The sequence below is a fragment of the Malurus melanocephalus genome, unplaced genomic scaffold (assembly GCF_030028575.1).
Source record: "Malurus melanocephalus ecotype Western Australia unplaced genomic scaffold, MMel_1.1 scaffold_6, whole genome shotgun sequence".
In the NCBI taxonomy this organism is placed as follows: Eukaryota; Metazoa; Chordata; class Aves; order Passeriformes; family Maluridae; genus Malurus; species Malurus melanocephalus.
In genome coordinates, this window is record NW_026623238.1 from 3,899,285 (window position 1) to 3,914,867 (window position 15,583).

The 15,583-nt window shown below is 36.0% G+C and overlaps 1 protein-coding gene across 2 annotated transcripts in view; it reads left to right on the forward strand.

Moving 5' to 3' along the window:
* Positions 1-15,583, forward strand: part of PXDN (peroxidasin) — an 80,727-nt gene that overhangs the window by 41,918 nt on the left and 23,226 nt on the right. For both annotated transcript variants that reach the window (XM_057371831.1, XM_057371841.1), the window contains 9 exons: positions 393-510; positions 2,534-2,703; positions 3,579-3,851; positions 4,770-4,886; positions 6,067-6,225; positions 8,895-9,007; positions 9,959-10,115; positions 13,583-13,691; positions 14,113-14,270. In XM_057371831.1, the coding sequence (XP_057227814.1) occupies positions 393-510; positions 2,534-2,703; positions 3,579-3,851; positions 4,770-4,886; positions 6,067-6,225; positions 8,895-9,007; positions 9,959-10,115; positions 13,583-13,691; positions 14,113-14,270 (1,374 nt within the window). The remainder of the gene's footprint in view (positions 1-392; positions 511-2,533; positions 2,704-3,578; positions 3,852-4,769; positions 4,887-6,066; positions 6,226-8,894; positions 9,008-9,958; positions 10,116-13,582; positions 13,692-14,112; positions 14,271-15,583) is intronic.

Consider the following 15,583-nt stretch of genomic DNA (forward strand, 5'->3'; position numbering starts at 1 on the left):
TTCTGTGAGGCAGGTTAGGCACTGATACTTATCTAGAGGAAGTTATTTTAAATGGCACTTGCRCTTGCTGCTTTAAAGTTTTTCCTTCATAGGCAATTTGAGTCTGTTCAAATAAATAAAACAGCTGCTTTAGAACCTGATACAAATAAATTTGCACAATGTATTTCCAGTCTTCTTAAAGGTCCTAAGGAACAATGAAGAAGGTCAGAAATCCCACAGTCACTTTTACATCAGGAAAAGTGCATATAATCCTGATTAAGCACATACATATTTTAAGTCAAAACGTTGGTGAAAAATAKTTTTTACAAGGTGTGTGGAACTATTTTTATTTACCAATTTTTAGTAGTTTTAAAATAAGTAAGTTTTCTTTGTACATTTTATTGTTGATTTAGAGAGGCCAAGAATTACATCAGAGCCTCAGGATGTGGATGTTACCTCAGGGAATACAGTGTACTTCACTTGCAGGGCTGAAGGCAATCCTAAACCAGAAATTATCTGGCTTCGAAACAAGTAAGTTTAAAAGAGGAAGAGAGAAACCTGATGTAAGTACATTTGCCTCTGTGTGTGTACATTTCTGGGTGCATGTCCACATGCTGTGTATGCTAATATATGAAATAGTTACAGCAAAAACATGCTATAATTAAAATAAGCACATGAAGTAATAATGGTCTATATGTTTTTTATTAGTAATTCTAAACAGAAATAGAAAATATTTTTTTTTATTACTCTAATACTATTTGTAAGATGTTCAGCTATAATATACCTGGAATGCTGCACACACCTGTAATAAATCATTTATATGTAAATATATATACAAGGCAATCCACTGTGACATGATGCATGYACAGTCTGGGGATTACTTAGCAGTTACATATGATTTGGGGCAGAGTAAAAGCTACTTTTTTTGAAGGACTCCAGCTTGATACAATTAAAGTTTCAGAGAAAGTCTTCCTGGAGCCTTAGCTCCTCAGAGGTAGCTTTCCTCCAAGGTGTATCCATGTTCCAGGAGAAGAGGGAGGCATCAGTTTCCAGGTTCCTGAAACTGATACATGGAGTGCAGGCAAATCTTTATAACCTAAGATTGTAGTGTAATTCAGATTGGAGGTCTCCAGTTCAGCTTTCTGCACAAAGCAGGATTATACCTGGTTGATTTATCCAGATGGGTCTTAAAAGCCTCTAGGGATGGAGATAGCATAAGTTGTCTGGRCAACCTGCTCCATATCTTTTCTTCACCACTTAGAAGATGGGGGTAGGTTCTGTAGAGGATGACTGTCTTTCAGCAGCCCAGGGGCCAGCCTGCTGCAGAGGGGCTGCTCAGACTGTGCCCAGAGCCTGGCTCCCTCCAGCAGCACTGGGCACAGCACAACTGAACCAGTCTTGTGCCAGCTTAAACTGGTGTGAACTTACAATGGATACATGAACTGTGAGTTTACTGTCAGTGAATCAGACTTWGGCTTAATAATGCTCTTAGAACCTGATCTGGAACATCAATTCCCTTACAGTTTATATAAAGCATTTTGGTTTGTTAGTTGCTGATAAAATGGCATGGTGTAGAGTCCTGGTTCAATAACTTTCTGCTGATGTCAGTGAGAGCCACACATGCAGCAAAAGTGGAGCATTTATGAAGTATGTCAAGAACAGAGCCTGGAACTTGAATGGTACAATTATTTCGTTAAAATTTTCTCTGGCTCATGTGCTTTTTATAATACACAAAGAAAATGTATTCAGAATACACATATGAGTTTTAAGAAGAAATTTGAGCTTGGGGTGAGGGATTATTGAYTCTGGCGTGTTTCCTGGCTGCATGAATGAGAGCAAAGCTCTTTGCAAGGTAGTTGAATATGGCAAGATTTCAGTCAAAAGCCATCGACCAATGTGTTGAATAGATCAGCAGGCTGAGTTTTGTATGTAGGAGGTGTGATCTCACTCCTTCTCTGTGCTTTCTTCATCATGTAGTGAGGAGTACACTGAGAAACAGTTTCTTTAATAAAACCCCTTAAGACTTCTCAGTTAATGTCACAGAAATTCATCCATGACCTAACCTGAAGACCTGATCTTAACTTATGTTTTAAACCAGTACAAATTGTAATCAGATTGATCAATGCTCCTTAAACAATCCAGGCAGAGGTTGGCACAAAGATGGTTTTATAGCAACTAACCTCTCTCCTAGTAGAAAGTATCTTGAATATTGAACTTGCATGATATACTTCAAATGGAAACAGTTTAAATTGTTTTGCCAACTAGAACAGTTTTTTAARGACCTGGTATGTCTATTTTGCTTACTTTTTTCCCTGTAAGCTTTTGCTCATAAAATTGTTTTGGCTTTTCATTTGGGAGATGTAATACTTTTAAAAGCAAAATTGTTGCATGTTTTGTTCTTCTTCTCTTTAAGAGAAAGTTTAAAGTTCTATTATTTTATAGCAAAGTAAAACGTTTTTTCTCCGCTGCAAGTTATTTTGGGTAATGTATCTCCTGGGTTTTATTACTTGGCAGTTTTTAAAGGTTTAACTCTAGCAGATCCTTTTCTTCTCAGTAATGAGCTCAGTATGAAAGAAGATTCCCGTCTAAACTTGCTAGATGATGGTACATTGATGATTCAGAACACTCAAGAAACAGACCAAGGCATTTACCAGTGCATGGCAAAAAATGTGGCTGGAGAAGTGAAAACTCAGGAAGTTACTCTTAGATACTTTGAGTCACCAGGTAAAGAACACTAAGTCTGAATTTTGCATTCAGAGAGAGATAGATAGAGTTGTTTTGATAATAAGACTGTTAAAAAATAAAATGCTTTAGTGCTTGACATGTAGATTGGTTGGGCTTGGGCATCTTAACTRTAATAACCCTAGAACAAAAATTGAACTCAGCTGGTTAATTAATATATTTATTGTAGTATGCAATTTTGATAATAGTCTCGTAGGCTATGGAAGGGTTATGAAAAGAGWCTGTCACACTGCAATAACGTTCTCTCTGGATACCTGAAAACCACAGCTGCTGAGCAGGCCACTCATGGAAGGTTCRGCAAGCCTGTGCAGCCATGGTTGCTCAAGAAGTTTTGGTCTAGCCAAGGCCTCATGTCTGCAAGGACTGCATTCCTGTCCAAGACTGTAATGTTTTTAAAACTGAAACTTTGTTGTGAGAACATTTTGTTTTGACGCACAGCATCAGGTAAACTTAAAATGTCACTGCAAAGTRCTCACGTAGTTGAGAGAAGTTACTTAAAATGTAGCTTCATCGGTGTTGTCTTTTGTGACTCACACAAATTTTAGCCTGTTTGTTGTCTGGGTCTTAATGTCCATGTCACCGAAGAGACCTTTATAAAGGTCAGGATTGGAGAACAGAATGTTTGTTTTAATGGGAGTTGAGAAAAGACAACAATGCCATTATGAACTTTTATCTGTTGRTATCTGCAGTTAGATTAGACTTAATGCAAGGCAGAGTTTGCACTGAGATTATAAGTATGTTGGAACACAGCTATTAGAACCCCCTGTAGGTRTCCCCAGTTATAGACTTTATTGGTCTAAATTAGAGCTCTGAGTGCAAACTAAAAGCTGCATTTAGGCATTACTCTTTTCTCACAGCCCGGCCAAGTTTTGTGATTCACCCACAAAATACYGAAGTGCTGGTTGGAGAGAGCGTTACCTTGGAGTGCAGCGCAACCGGGCACCCTCAGCCACGAATTACCTGGACCAAAGGCGACAGAACCCCTCTACCAAATGACCCKCGCATCACAATAACCCCATCAGGAGGACTTTATATACAAAATGTAAAGCAGGAGGACAGTGGCGAGTACACCTGTTTTGCAACTAACAGCATAGATAACATCCATGCAACTGCGTACATCATAGTCCAAGGTAAATAATGTTCAAGTAGAATCAACACATTACTTGAAATTGTGTGGGCTTCTCTTTTCTTCTGAGTTGATAGAGCCAAACTAAAAACATAAGAGTTTTTACTTTCATTTGCCTGAGACATTAGCAGAGCTTTTCTGCAAAGCAGAAGTCAGAGTACTCTAATTTGTGATTGGAATAATTTTGATATTGTATGCTAATAGTGTGAKTATAAAGTATTTGAGAACATCTGTCAGAAGTCTCCTGTATATATTTTTTGCGAACACTTTTATGCTGGAACTTTTATTTCCAAAATATTTCGYGTCACCCTTAAATTTTAGTTTGCTTTTGTTCTCATGTTGAAATCTTTAGTTGACAAACAATCAAGATTGCAAATGCCTTATTAGGGAGTTCTAAAGCTATACAAAGCAACTTGTCTGTGTGGTTTATTCATGTACTATTTACCAGTGGATGATTGTGTTTTGAGATCTGAGCAGATCACTTCTCACGCTGGTAGTGCATAGTGTTACTGCAGAATCGGCCCCACACTCCACTCACTGCTTTCATGGCAAACAAGCAGCTCAGGAAGGTTTTGATTACATTTTCTTCATAGCTGGGAAATTTTGAGAGAAAGAGAAGGTGGTATTTTTAATCCAGGGAACACTCTATGTTTGAGTCTGCAAGTCTTAGTGTACCTCTTATTTTGGATCTGTAGATTCCACACATCTTCACTGAAATCAGCGCCTGGTTGTGAGGGAGATGTTCCTTTTGCACAAGTGGCTGCCCAACCTCTTTTCTCTAGGGGTCACAATATAAAAGAGTACCACTATYATCTTATTCCCAMCACTATGAACTATTTCGAGTTACACAGGAAATAGCATGTCATTTAGTCATGTATTTTTCAGTTGATTCTTTTAAACAACTTWATTTTCTCTTCTGTAGCCCTACCTCAGTTTACTGTCACTCCACAAGACAAAACAGTGATTGAGGGACAAACCGTTGACTTCCCTTGTGAAGCGCAGGGTTATCCTCAGCCTGTTATTGCCTGGACTAAAGGAGGTAACTGTGTTCCAGTCTTACTTTTAAACTACTAGAATAGTTTAGCAGTCATATTGGAATCTCTCCTTTATTGAAAGSAACTGCATGTATTTGTTTAGATGCTTCAATCTCTGAAGGAAATAGAGTTCATCTCTCTCCTTTAGCTGTGAAAGGCAASGTGTCCCACAGAAGCTGGCTACTCAAGCATTTTTAATTATTAAGTAGGAAGGAGTCACTAAAATATATGTGTCCATAATAGATTCCTAATMGCAAATGTTTAAGAAATATAAAGCAAATTGCATGTGGCAATAYGTATCACTGCTGCTGTTCTGCAGAAGAAATGGAGATGGTTGTCATTAACTGGAGCTCATAAATTTGGTGGGATGTGCTTTCTTCAGAAACCAGAACAGTCCGGTCTGTAACTGGCATAGTGTAGCAGCACCTCTGTCACTTAATGCACATTTACCGAAACAATGGGGTGCACTCTGCTGACTGTTTTGTCAAGTTATGGCTCTAAAGGCATTGTGCCAAATTCAGCAGAAAGAAATATTGTAGGGGTTGCTTTATAGGTAAGCAAAAATTCCAGTTGGTTCAAATAAAATGGCTCTAACTGGTAAAACAACACTTAGGAAATCCTGAATTATGCTAGATAAAGCAGATTGTTAATAAACTGTTGATCATTTTGATGCTGATAATGTCCCTGTTTCTCCCTCTATTTAGTCTGCTCCAATCAAATGAAATGTCCAGAAAAGGAGGATAGGGTRTAGAAGTTGATATGAACTCATTTCTCTTATATTCCATTTTTGTCAGGGCCATGTGTATTTTTCTGTGGATTCTCTAGGCCTAGGTACATGAGATTAATTGTCTTACACACATGGCAATGATATGAAATGAACAGTAACACATGTTGGTRTTTTTATGCCTTCTCTTTTGGATACTTTATTGTGCTCTTTTAATGAAAATGCTTATTTCTACCACAAACAGAGAAAAAAATCAGGATTATGATTGTGTGCATATGTATGATTCATTTGCTTTTCATGTTTATCTTCTTAGAAGTAAAGGTTTCAAACTTTTTTTTTAAGAAACTTTGATTTTTTTTTTGCAATGCTTTATCAAATTTAAAACCTTCTGGGCTTCCCTTTGTCTGACACAAAAGGACTTCGTTGCTACAAATGGCAAATGATGTTGTTGTGTGTTTCAGGAGGCCAGTTGTCTGTTGACAGAAGACACTTAGTTCTATCTTCTGGGACCCTGAGGATTTCCAGGGTTGCTCTGCATGACCAGGGACAGTATGAATGCCAAGCTGTCAACATTATTGGATCTCAGCGAATTGTCGTGTACCTGACTGTGCAGCCTAGAGGTATGTTCTCCAYGTACAGCTGCTGGGAAGAAAAAAAAAGAAACAAATATTTAAGCTTACACTGAAATGCACAGTACCTGTGACTGTTGGTATGTCTTTTTAGATCACAGGTGGTTTTCAATAAATAACATGTCTGGATTCTTACCAGTGTTTTACAGGGTATCATTCCTTTAGAATGATCTATCTTCTGGGAAAGAGGTTTATCTGATTTGCTTTTTTTATTTTTTTTTAAGAAATGGAGGTTTGCTTTGAGGATGACAGTGTTCCTATGCTTGGGAAAACGTTTTATTTTGTGAAAAGTCTAGTTTCCAATAAGGCTCTATGCTGTTAGTTAAATAGTRTTAGTAACATAATATTTTATGTCCAGAAACAGAACACTTCATTTTACAGAAGGAGAATGAACTTAACAAAGAAAAGTAATTCCTTACAGTAAAAATAAACTGACACCAAAAAGTCCTAAAAAACCAAACTCCATTTTTTATACTTTTCTTTAAGTAAATTCTAAGTAAGTGACTTCTAGAATAACATTCATAATTTATTTAAGTACTTTGATGTTTAACTGAATTCAAGGAGATAGATAAAATATGTAATTCCAAACATTTCTTTTTAGTGACCTAATTTTAAACTGTATTTTAGTGAATGAGATTCAAATGAGCTTGAAAGTTTGTCAGAAAAAAATTCCATTGATTTTTCTTACTTAAGAGTAGTATTAGGAGATGGATTTGTCAAAACAGATTTTTTTTTACCTCTATAAAATATTGATTAAAATKATATAAAACAAATATCAGTTTAAAACAGTTTTATAGCATTCCAGCTCTGTTAAACTTCATTGAACTTGAATAAAATTCAATAAAACAATTTTTGTGCARCTCAGGTTGCAAAATTCAGTCACCAAAAGACAGTAAATACAAAACTGAAGGCTAAATATGGAGCCACAGATTATTTGCAATGCTGTTTTCAATTTCTCAAGCAAGAAGAGAAATTTTTTTCTTCTGGGTTTCCAACGAAAGGACTGTTCATGTGAGGAATGTCTAGTCATTGGTCACTGTGGTTAAATCCGTGTTAACACATGCAGATTAATAGTCCAGGTCTGTTTGCTGGCATAACGCAATTCACATCCACAGATCCAGACTCTCTTACCTTCCAGKGCTGGACAGCTGCCTCTGGATGCCTTATTTGAGCTGGTTTCTGTATTTTGACCGCCATTTATGTACAGTTTAACAGGAGGGCCAGGTTTGGTTGGTGGTATTATTGTGTGCAGTGGAGCCAGATACTTCTCTGCAAAAGCACAGCCCTCCACCCTTTCCCACTTCCCCCTAAAGATTAGTATGTTACAGCAGTAGCAAAAATCTTAATGTCTTCATAGTTTTTATGTGCTTCTCATGATGATATCTGCCAGACATCAAAATGGATTTGAAGAAAATTAGAGTTAAAAAACGCATTCATTTCATTCACATGGGATTTAGGTAACAGTGTACTCTGTCCTTGGAATTGAAGGTGATTTTYGGATGTTTCAACCTCATAGGAGCTGCTATTTGAAAACTTAAAAAAAAGGAGACATCAGGCATAAGGTCATAGAATCATTAAGARCCTTTAAAGTCATCAAGTCCAACTGACAGTGTAGCACTACCACCATGTTCACCATTAAACCATGTCCTTAAGTGCCATGCCATATTGACAATTTTTGAGCACTTCCAGGGATGGTGACTCTACCACTTCCCTGGGCAGTCTGTTCCAGTGCTTGACAGCCCTTTCCATGCAAAAATATTTCCTCATATCTAATCTAAACCTCCTCTGGCACAGTTTRAGGGCATTTCCCTTGTCCTGTCAATTGTTACCAGCCCTTCTCTGGACATGCTCCAGTACCTCAAWGTCTTTCTTGTAGTGAGGGGTTCAGAACTGGACACAGCACTCGAGGTGYGGCCTCACCAATGCTGAGTACASGGGGACAATCACTGCCCTGGTCCWGCTGGACACACTATTGCTGTTACAGGCYAGGATGGCATTGGCCTTCTTGGCCACCTGGGCATACTCTGGCTCATGTTCATTTGCTGTCAACCAGCACACCCAGGCCCTTTTCCACTGGGCAGCTTTCCAGCCACTCTGTCACCACCTTGCAGCACTGCGTGGGGTCATTGTGATCCAAGGGGAGCATCTGGCTCTTGGCCTTGCTGTACCTCATACAACTGGCCTTGGTCCATCTATTCAGCCTGTCCAGATCCCTCTGCAGAGCCTTCCTGCTCACCAGCAGATCAACACTCATACCCAACTTGCTCTTGTCTGTGAACTTACTCAGGATGCAATCATCCAGGTTATCAATGAAAATGTTAAACAGGGCTGGCCCCAATTCCAAGCCCTGAGGGACACCACTTGTGGCCGGCTGCCAACTGAATGTAACTGCAATCACTACTGTCTCTGAGCCTGGCCATCCAGTCAGTATTTCCCCCAACAAAGAATATACCCATCCACACCACGGGAAGCTGGTTTCTCCAGGAGACAGGAACTTAATCTCTAAAACAAAGTTTTAAGCAACTAAAAGCATGCGGAKAGAATTATGTCATAGATTAAGAAATGTTCAGTGACTGATGAAATTAAGAGTGCTGGCCTGTTTTTCGATCATCTTTTTTTTTTTTTCATACTTTATCAATGTATCATTTGTTGTTTTTTAGTGACTCCTGTATTTGCCAGTGTTCCCAGTGACATGACAGTGGAGGTTGGCACAAACGTGCAGATTCCATGCAGYGCTCAAGGAGAGCCTGAGCCAGTCATTACATGGAATAAGGTAYTACTTATTAAATTATTACAGAAAGGCAGTGGCCTTTCCATCTCTTCATAATTATTGAAAATTAACACTGTCAAATTATTGCTTCCTGTGATGTGTGAAAACATCACCTGAAGTTCAATCAGTAAGTATTTTGTACAGGGCATGTGTATAGATACTAAACCTGAATTTTACGTAGATAAATATACAAATGCAGTTATGCAAATTATTATACACAGCTAAAATTCATAATGTRTGCCTTGAAAGGTCTGTGTATTTAGTAACAGTTCTGTGTGAATATCCTACTAATATTCACACTCACAATGATATTTTAGGTATAAAACAATTAGAAATGCTGTGTTGGAGCCATTTGACACTGTTAGGTTAAGACCAACCAGGACAGGCTTTGGTAACTCTTTGGTAACTTTATGGCTTTGAATTCCATTGGTGTAATAATTACTATATCAAACTATAAAGTATTAGCAGAATTACCAATAAATTGATGAGTTGCTAKTATTGATATTGAATTTTTCTTATCATATTCTTCTCTTCAATTAGTGAGTATTAAAAATATATTTTAATAAACCCCAAAAAGCTTCTAAGYGCATGAAGAACTGATCTACATAAAGCTCTTGAGATCTGTTTCAGTTGGTTAATTTAAAGAAAAATAAAATGCGTGTGTTCTCAAGAGGTGCTATCTTATTTTTAGGTCACTGATTTTATGTGGTGAAAGCCTGTTAAAATACTTTGATTTGTAATAACGAGTACTGATAGAAGTAAAGAAATACACTGCRGAATTTAGAAGTACATGTGATTTTTCTATATGAGTTTATCTAAATCTATCTGACTGTGAACTTGGCATGCAAAATAGAWATATAAAACGAAAAATAAGAACAGAAGTTAAAAAGTGACAAAAATTCATGTATGAAAACAAGTGTGTTTTGAATAACTAAGCTATGGGCTTTCCTGCAGGATGGAGTACAGGTAACTGAGAGTGGAAAATTTCATGTTAGTCCAGAGGGATTTCTCACCATTCGGGACGTTGGAACAGCCGATGAAGGTCGCTATGAATGTGTTGCCCGGAACACCATAGGATACTCCTCTGTTAGTATGGTGCTCAGTGTAAATGGTAAGAGATAAGACTAMGACACATGAGTTAGATTATTAGCTTTGTTCTAATTGCCTACTGTGTAAGATGAAGAAAACATTGTCAAAATATTAAATTATTTTATTAATATTTTTATTTTTCTCTCRTGATTCTTTCTTTTTTCCCTTTTTACTTGTAATGAATATCATAACAGGAGTATCTCTAGGTGTTAGCTCCAAAACAAACTATGCTTTGGACTCAAGTTAGTCTTTCAACTTTCTTCTTGASATATTATTTAAAGCTGTTAGAATTTGCTAAACAAACCCATTCTAGTTTTTAGGGATAACTTGACAAAAGTCTTCTGGCATCTTCAAAGGGACACTTACAGCACTTTGTTGAAAATTAGGCTGCAACCATTGCAAAACAGTTGAGGAAAGTCATACAGACCTTTAGAAGCTAAAAGAGAAAGCAAAAAGAAAAGGAGAATATTTGTTCTTGTTCTAGTTATGTGAAAGTAATAATGGCAAATAATAATTATCAATTATTACTTTGTAATAAATGGTAAAAATAGCAGCAAAAGAGGCTAAGGAAATAACTTTCTTACAAAGATGGACCATACTGCTTTTYTGACTTGCTGACTAAAACTGTTGATTTTTCAGTTTAATTYTGATGGRCTATAAAAGAAAAYTTTKATTTCTGTCTCTAATATAWTATATATAGAATATAATATTTRTGTRTCTTTGAAACGTTGTTATAGAAYAGTGATTTCTTTGATATRTTGAAGACTGGTGYRAAGATTTCTTYAATATATTGGTTATTGTTATTTGGGACATTCTGTGGTTTTTTTTTTACTAAATTAATAAAGATATATCAGTGATTTTTCTAATGTATTGTTTGCCATGATATCAATCAGGTGGTATCAATAAAACTATGATGTTGCTTTTAGTAGACTAGTAATCTATACTTTCTTCTACTACAAAATATTTCTTTTACCTGTAAAGATAATTCAGGAGAGAAAAATTGTAGAGCTAGGAATCGTTCAATAATAAATTTCCATCTACAAGTATGAAGTCTGCAAAAGAAAGAAGTGCATGGAAATCAGTTCATATGGTTTCTCTCGAGATGCGTAGAAAAAGAAAATTTTATTTAGAAAATATTTGCTAGTCCTAAAGTCACTCTGAAAAAGCTCTAAAAAATGAAATCATAAATTGAAATAAAACCCCAGTGGAAATGAGTTTCATTCACTTATTACAGGTGTAAATTGATTGTTCTCATCTGCTGTGGGATCAGCAAACTACAAAACTAATTACTTGCTGATGTGCAAGTAATTAATTGTAATGTAATTTATTTCTTCTAAACTGTAGCTTAAATATACCTAAAACTAGTCAAACTACCCTTAATTAATCTTCATTCCATCTGAAACTGTTAATGAAACTTCTCCTTAAAACTAGTGGAATATCAGATACTGTTTCTTTATGGCTGCTTTGAAAAATGAAGCTGAAGGAACAAAGAGGATGAGTGGACAGATTATRAGTGCTGGTTAATTGCTGTGTGGATACTGCTAATAATGGCATAGCCAGAAATACCTAAAAACTTTCATGTCGACATATCTTTTAAACAGGGTAATGTTTTATGAATGTTTCTAAACCAAAATACTTTCCTAAGATTGAGAGAGAATAAAGGCAAGTGTATAGAAGCCGGGACCAGGTTTTGCTGGCTATGTTGGACAATGTTTTAAAGATACTTTTCTTTTGCCCTTTCCATGTGTCCTTTTCCACCGTTTTGTAAAAGGCATTCCTCCTGCCTGCTCAATTTTTAAAAAAAAGCATTGTGGGAGACTCTTGAAAGGAGCTTTAACTTATATTTATCAGTCTAAAAAAAGAACTGCTAGCAATAAATAGTCTTAACAAAAATCAAGTACAGTAAACATCTGACCAAGGTTTATAATTCAGCCCACGTATACCATTAATCAGAAAGATAACCCTGCAAGTAAACACCAAGTTTACATYTAATGTAGACAGCACTAAGGAAGGTAACGAGCCACTGGATTTTTTACAGACTACAATTTTGCACTGTTCAGGTTGTTCACGGCACACAGACATTCTGAAAAAAACTAAAACATAAAATTTAAACCTGTGACTGGCCTTTCTTCCTAAAACAAATAGCTTATCTGATAGTGTTTCTGTATGGTTGCTATTGAAAATGAAGCTGCCAAGCAAGGACAGTTGGTAAYCAGGACAGATCAGCGACCATTGCCCTCAGGCACTGGAAAGGGTCAGCTCATTTTGGATGCTGGGAATATCTTGCCAAAAGCCTGAGACTGGCTTCAGGGCACAGAAAAGGGCTCCATCTACAGCTACAGAGTTCTAGGAACTGTTTGATTTGATGGTATAGATGTTCAGGTTTGATTAAGTAGGTCTAGACTATGAAGCTCACATATACACAATTTAAGCTGCCACTTAAGAAGGAATAATGAAAAGATGCATAGAAAAGAAAAAAGTAGTCATGAAAAGCTTGTAAACAACAGTTTTTATGTCTCAGATGATTTTATACATCTGCTGATTTTATTCCAGTGTATTTCCTTTGGACTTTTCCCCTACTTTACCCTTCTTCCTGTGTGACTTCTCTAAYCTAAACACACTCTGGAAATTGTTAGTGCGGCCCCTGGATATGGTAGTTCTTAGTTTAGACTGAAAGGAAGGTTATTAGTCCTASATAGGTTGTACAAACATCCAGCTGCAAGTAAGCACTGCATAAAAAGGTCTATGTATTACTGAGTTTCCAATGTTATGTACAGTTGTTATATAGGAWTTAAGAATGTGATTTCTAACCTAGTATTAAAAAGATAATTTTAAAGTAGGAAACAAAGTAGTGATCTAAATTAAAAACATATTTACTACCCTTTAATCTGTGTTGCTTATTGTACTAAGATCAGGAGAAGAGGAACATTAATTTATGTTCATTCAATTATGCAAATTTTGTTCATTATGTACCACTTGTAGCACATTCCTGTAAGCCCTTTAAATTCTTACATTGAATTCAATACAAATTCAGTACTAGTTTAAATCAAAGGGGCAATCTGCATTGATTTCAGTGGAYATAGGTCAGGCTCTTGGTACTAACACCTAAAAACATGATAATACACACATCAGAAAAAAATCCTCAATAATAATAATACTACTTTTCTTCGATTATCTGCACTGGAAATTGTAGGTCTAATTAATGGACAGCTAAACACTGTATGCATTTATCTTCGTTTAGGTTTTGAGTTATTATCTAGATGACTTTTAAACTTACGTTAACTTCTGTTTTAAATGAATTTTGCTCTACCTTGTTATGCCTTGATATAATTAAAAAATYGTTATAAATTTTATATTTGGATAAACTAACAAAGAACAAGGGTTTACTTTGTAGAACTGAAATGATGTCGTGTCTAGACTCTGTTTTATAGAARTGACTTTTTGCGTGTGGCCATTTTTGCAATAACATGTGCATTCCTTTTTCTCTAGTTCCTAATGTCAGTCGAAATGGAGATCCTTTTGTGCAAACATCAATTGTGGAAGCAATTGCAACTGTTGACAGAGCAATAAATTCAACACGTACACATCTGTTTGACAGGTATCTCCCTTWTTTTTTTGTACAGAGAAGTCAGAATTAATTTTGTATGTAGTAGAAATAATAGTGATTAATTAGACAAGAAACCATTTTATTATTTAAAAGCATTGTTAGTGTCTGGGTGGTTCTGAGTTTAATGTGTAAGAATTCCTATTGTTTATGCACTCCTGCTGAGATCYATTCACTGCAGCAGTTTTTCTGCTGAGATAATGTGTATTAAAATGCTACTAAATATAGAATTACCTCTAAATATTTAATTTTTTATTATTTTACTGAATCTTTTTCTTCTTGGTTTGCCTTCCATTTTGAGATGAGTAACCAAGGTATGTACTAATCATGTTGCTGAACTTTAYGTGATTTATGCAGTGTTGTTGTTTTGTAACTCCTGTGCACACTTACTGTTTTTTTCCAAATTGTCTATCAGTCGTCCTCGATCTCCAAATGATTTGCTAGCCTTATTTCGATACCCAAGGGACCCATACACTGTTGAGCAAGCAAGAGCTGGGGAAATATTTGAAAGGACATTACAACTTATTCAAGATCATGTACAAGATGGTCTAATGGTTGACCTGAATGGAACAAGTCAGTACTCTTTTCTTGTTTTTCTCTTTTGATGTGTATTTGCCTTTTTAAGTAATTATACTTCAGGAGACATTAATTTTCTGAGGTTTGGTCCCAAGTGCAGAACCATTACATTGAAATTGGTGAAGTATTTGGCTCTGCAAAACTTTATTCAATTCAGACTTTGGTTTGCGCAGGGTTCACTATATAACTCTGAGCTCTCTAAGTGGAGTGCTTTTCCTTTTTCTCCCATTGATATATGAGAAAAAAGCTCAGATTCAGATTCTTCTGCTGGTYAAAATTAGTATAATGTAAGTGCATAATGAATGCATGCTGTTTGTTAATTCCCTGTGTGTTAATTTAATAGGACCATTGTGTCATAACAGAACAGACTTTTCTGTTGTGTGTTACACATAAGCAATGTTTTGTTCCTGTTTCTTTAAGAAACAACATTTAATGTCAGCGTGCCTTGGCAAGGAGAAAAGATGACATAACAGGGAAGAATTTGTGTACCTTACAAACCAAGGTTTCTGCATGTACCACAATAGTACTCAAAGAATTATTTGCTACTTTATAAATGCACRTCAAACTAAGCTAATTGCTTTGTTTAACAGTGACCTGATGTAAGGAGAAATACAGTTCTTGTTATTTTTATAACTAGCAGAAAAAAAAATTGAGGTTTAATTTCTGCCTTTGAGGTGTTGGATTCCAATCAAACTCATGAAGTCCAGCTGGAGCACATACAGCTAATGTGTGTGAATAGCTTGAAACAGAGGACTCAAGCATTTGGAAGTAATGATAGATTTTTAAGAGAGCTTTTGAGACTTGAGACATAGCCAAAAACTACACTGACAATCTAGAGGAARTATTTCTACTCATAATATTCTTTTTGATGCTTATAATTGAGTATTTATTGTAACTTCCGAAWACTTCAACTTTGACCATGAACTAGCAAGTATTTATAAGAACAAAGACAGCAAGCTTTGTGGAGTACTGTCACATTTGTTAATAAAATAAGCTTGCTACTCATTATTAGAGCTGAGCAGATAATTTGTGATTGTTTACCACAAAAACTTACTCAAAATTCTTTGAAGGYTGATGTTTTTATGGAGCAACCCAGTTTGATTTGATTCTCTGATTAGATGCATATGCAAGAATACTGAGCATATATACTATGAATGTATAATACTAGAATTATATAACTTGTAATGTGCGAGAGCTAGTTGATTACTTTTTGCTAGGATTCCTAAGAGGGAAACAGCTAAAATTTACCAAAAATTGACATTAAAGCCTGTGGATACTGGTTAATGAACTCAGAATCAGGCAACTTTCTG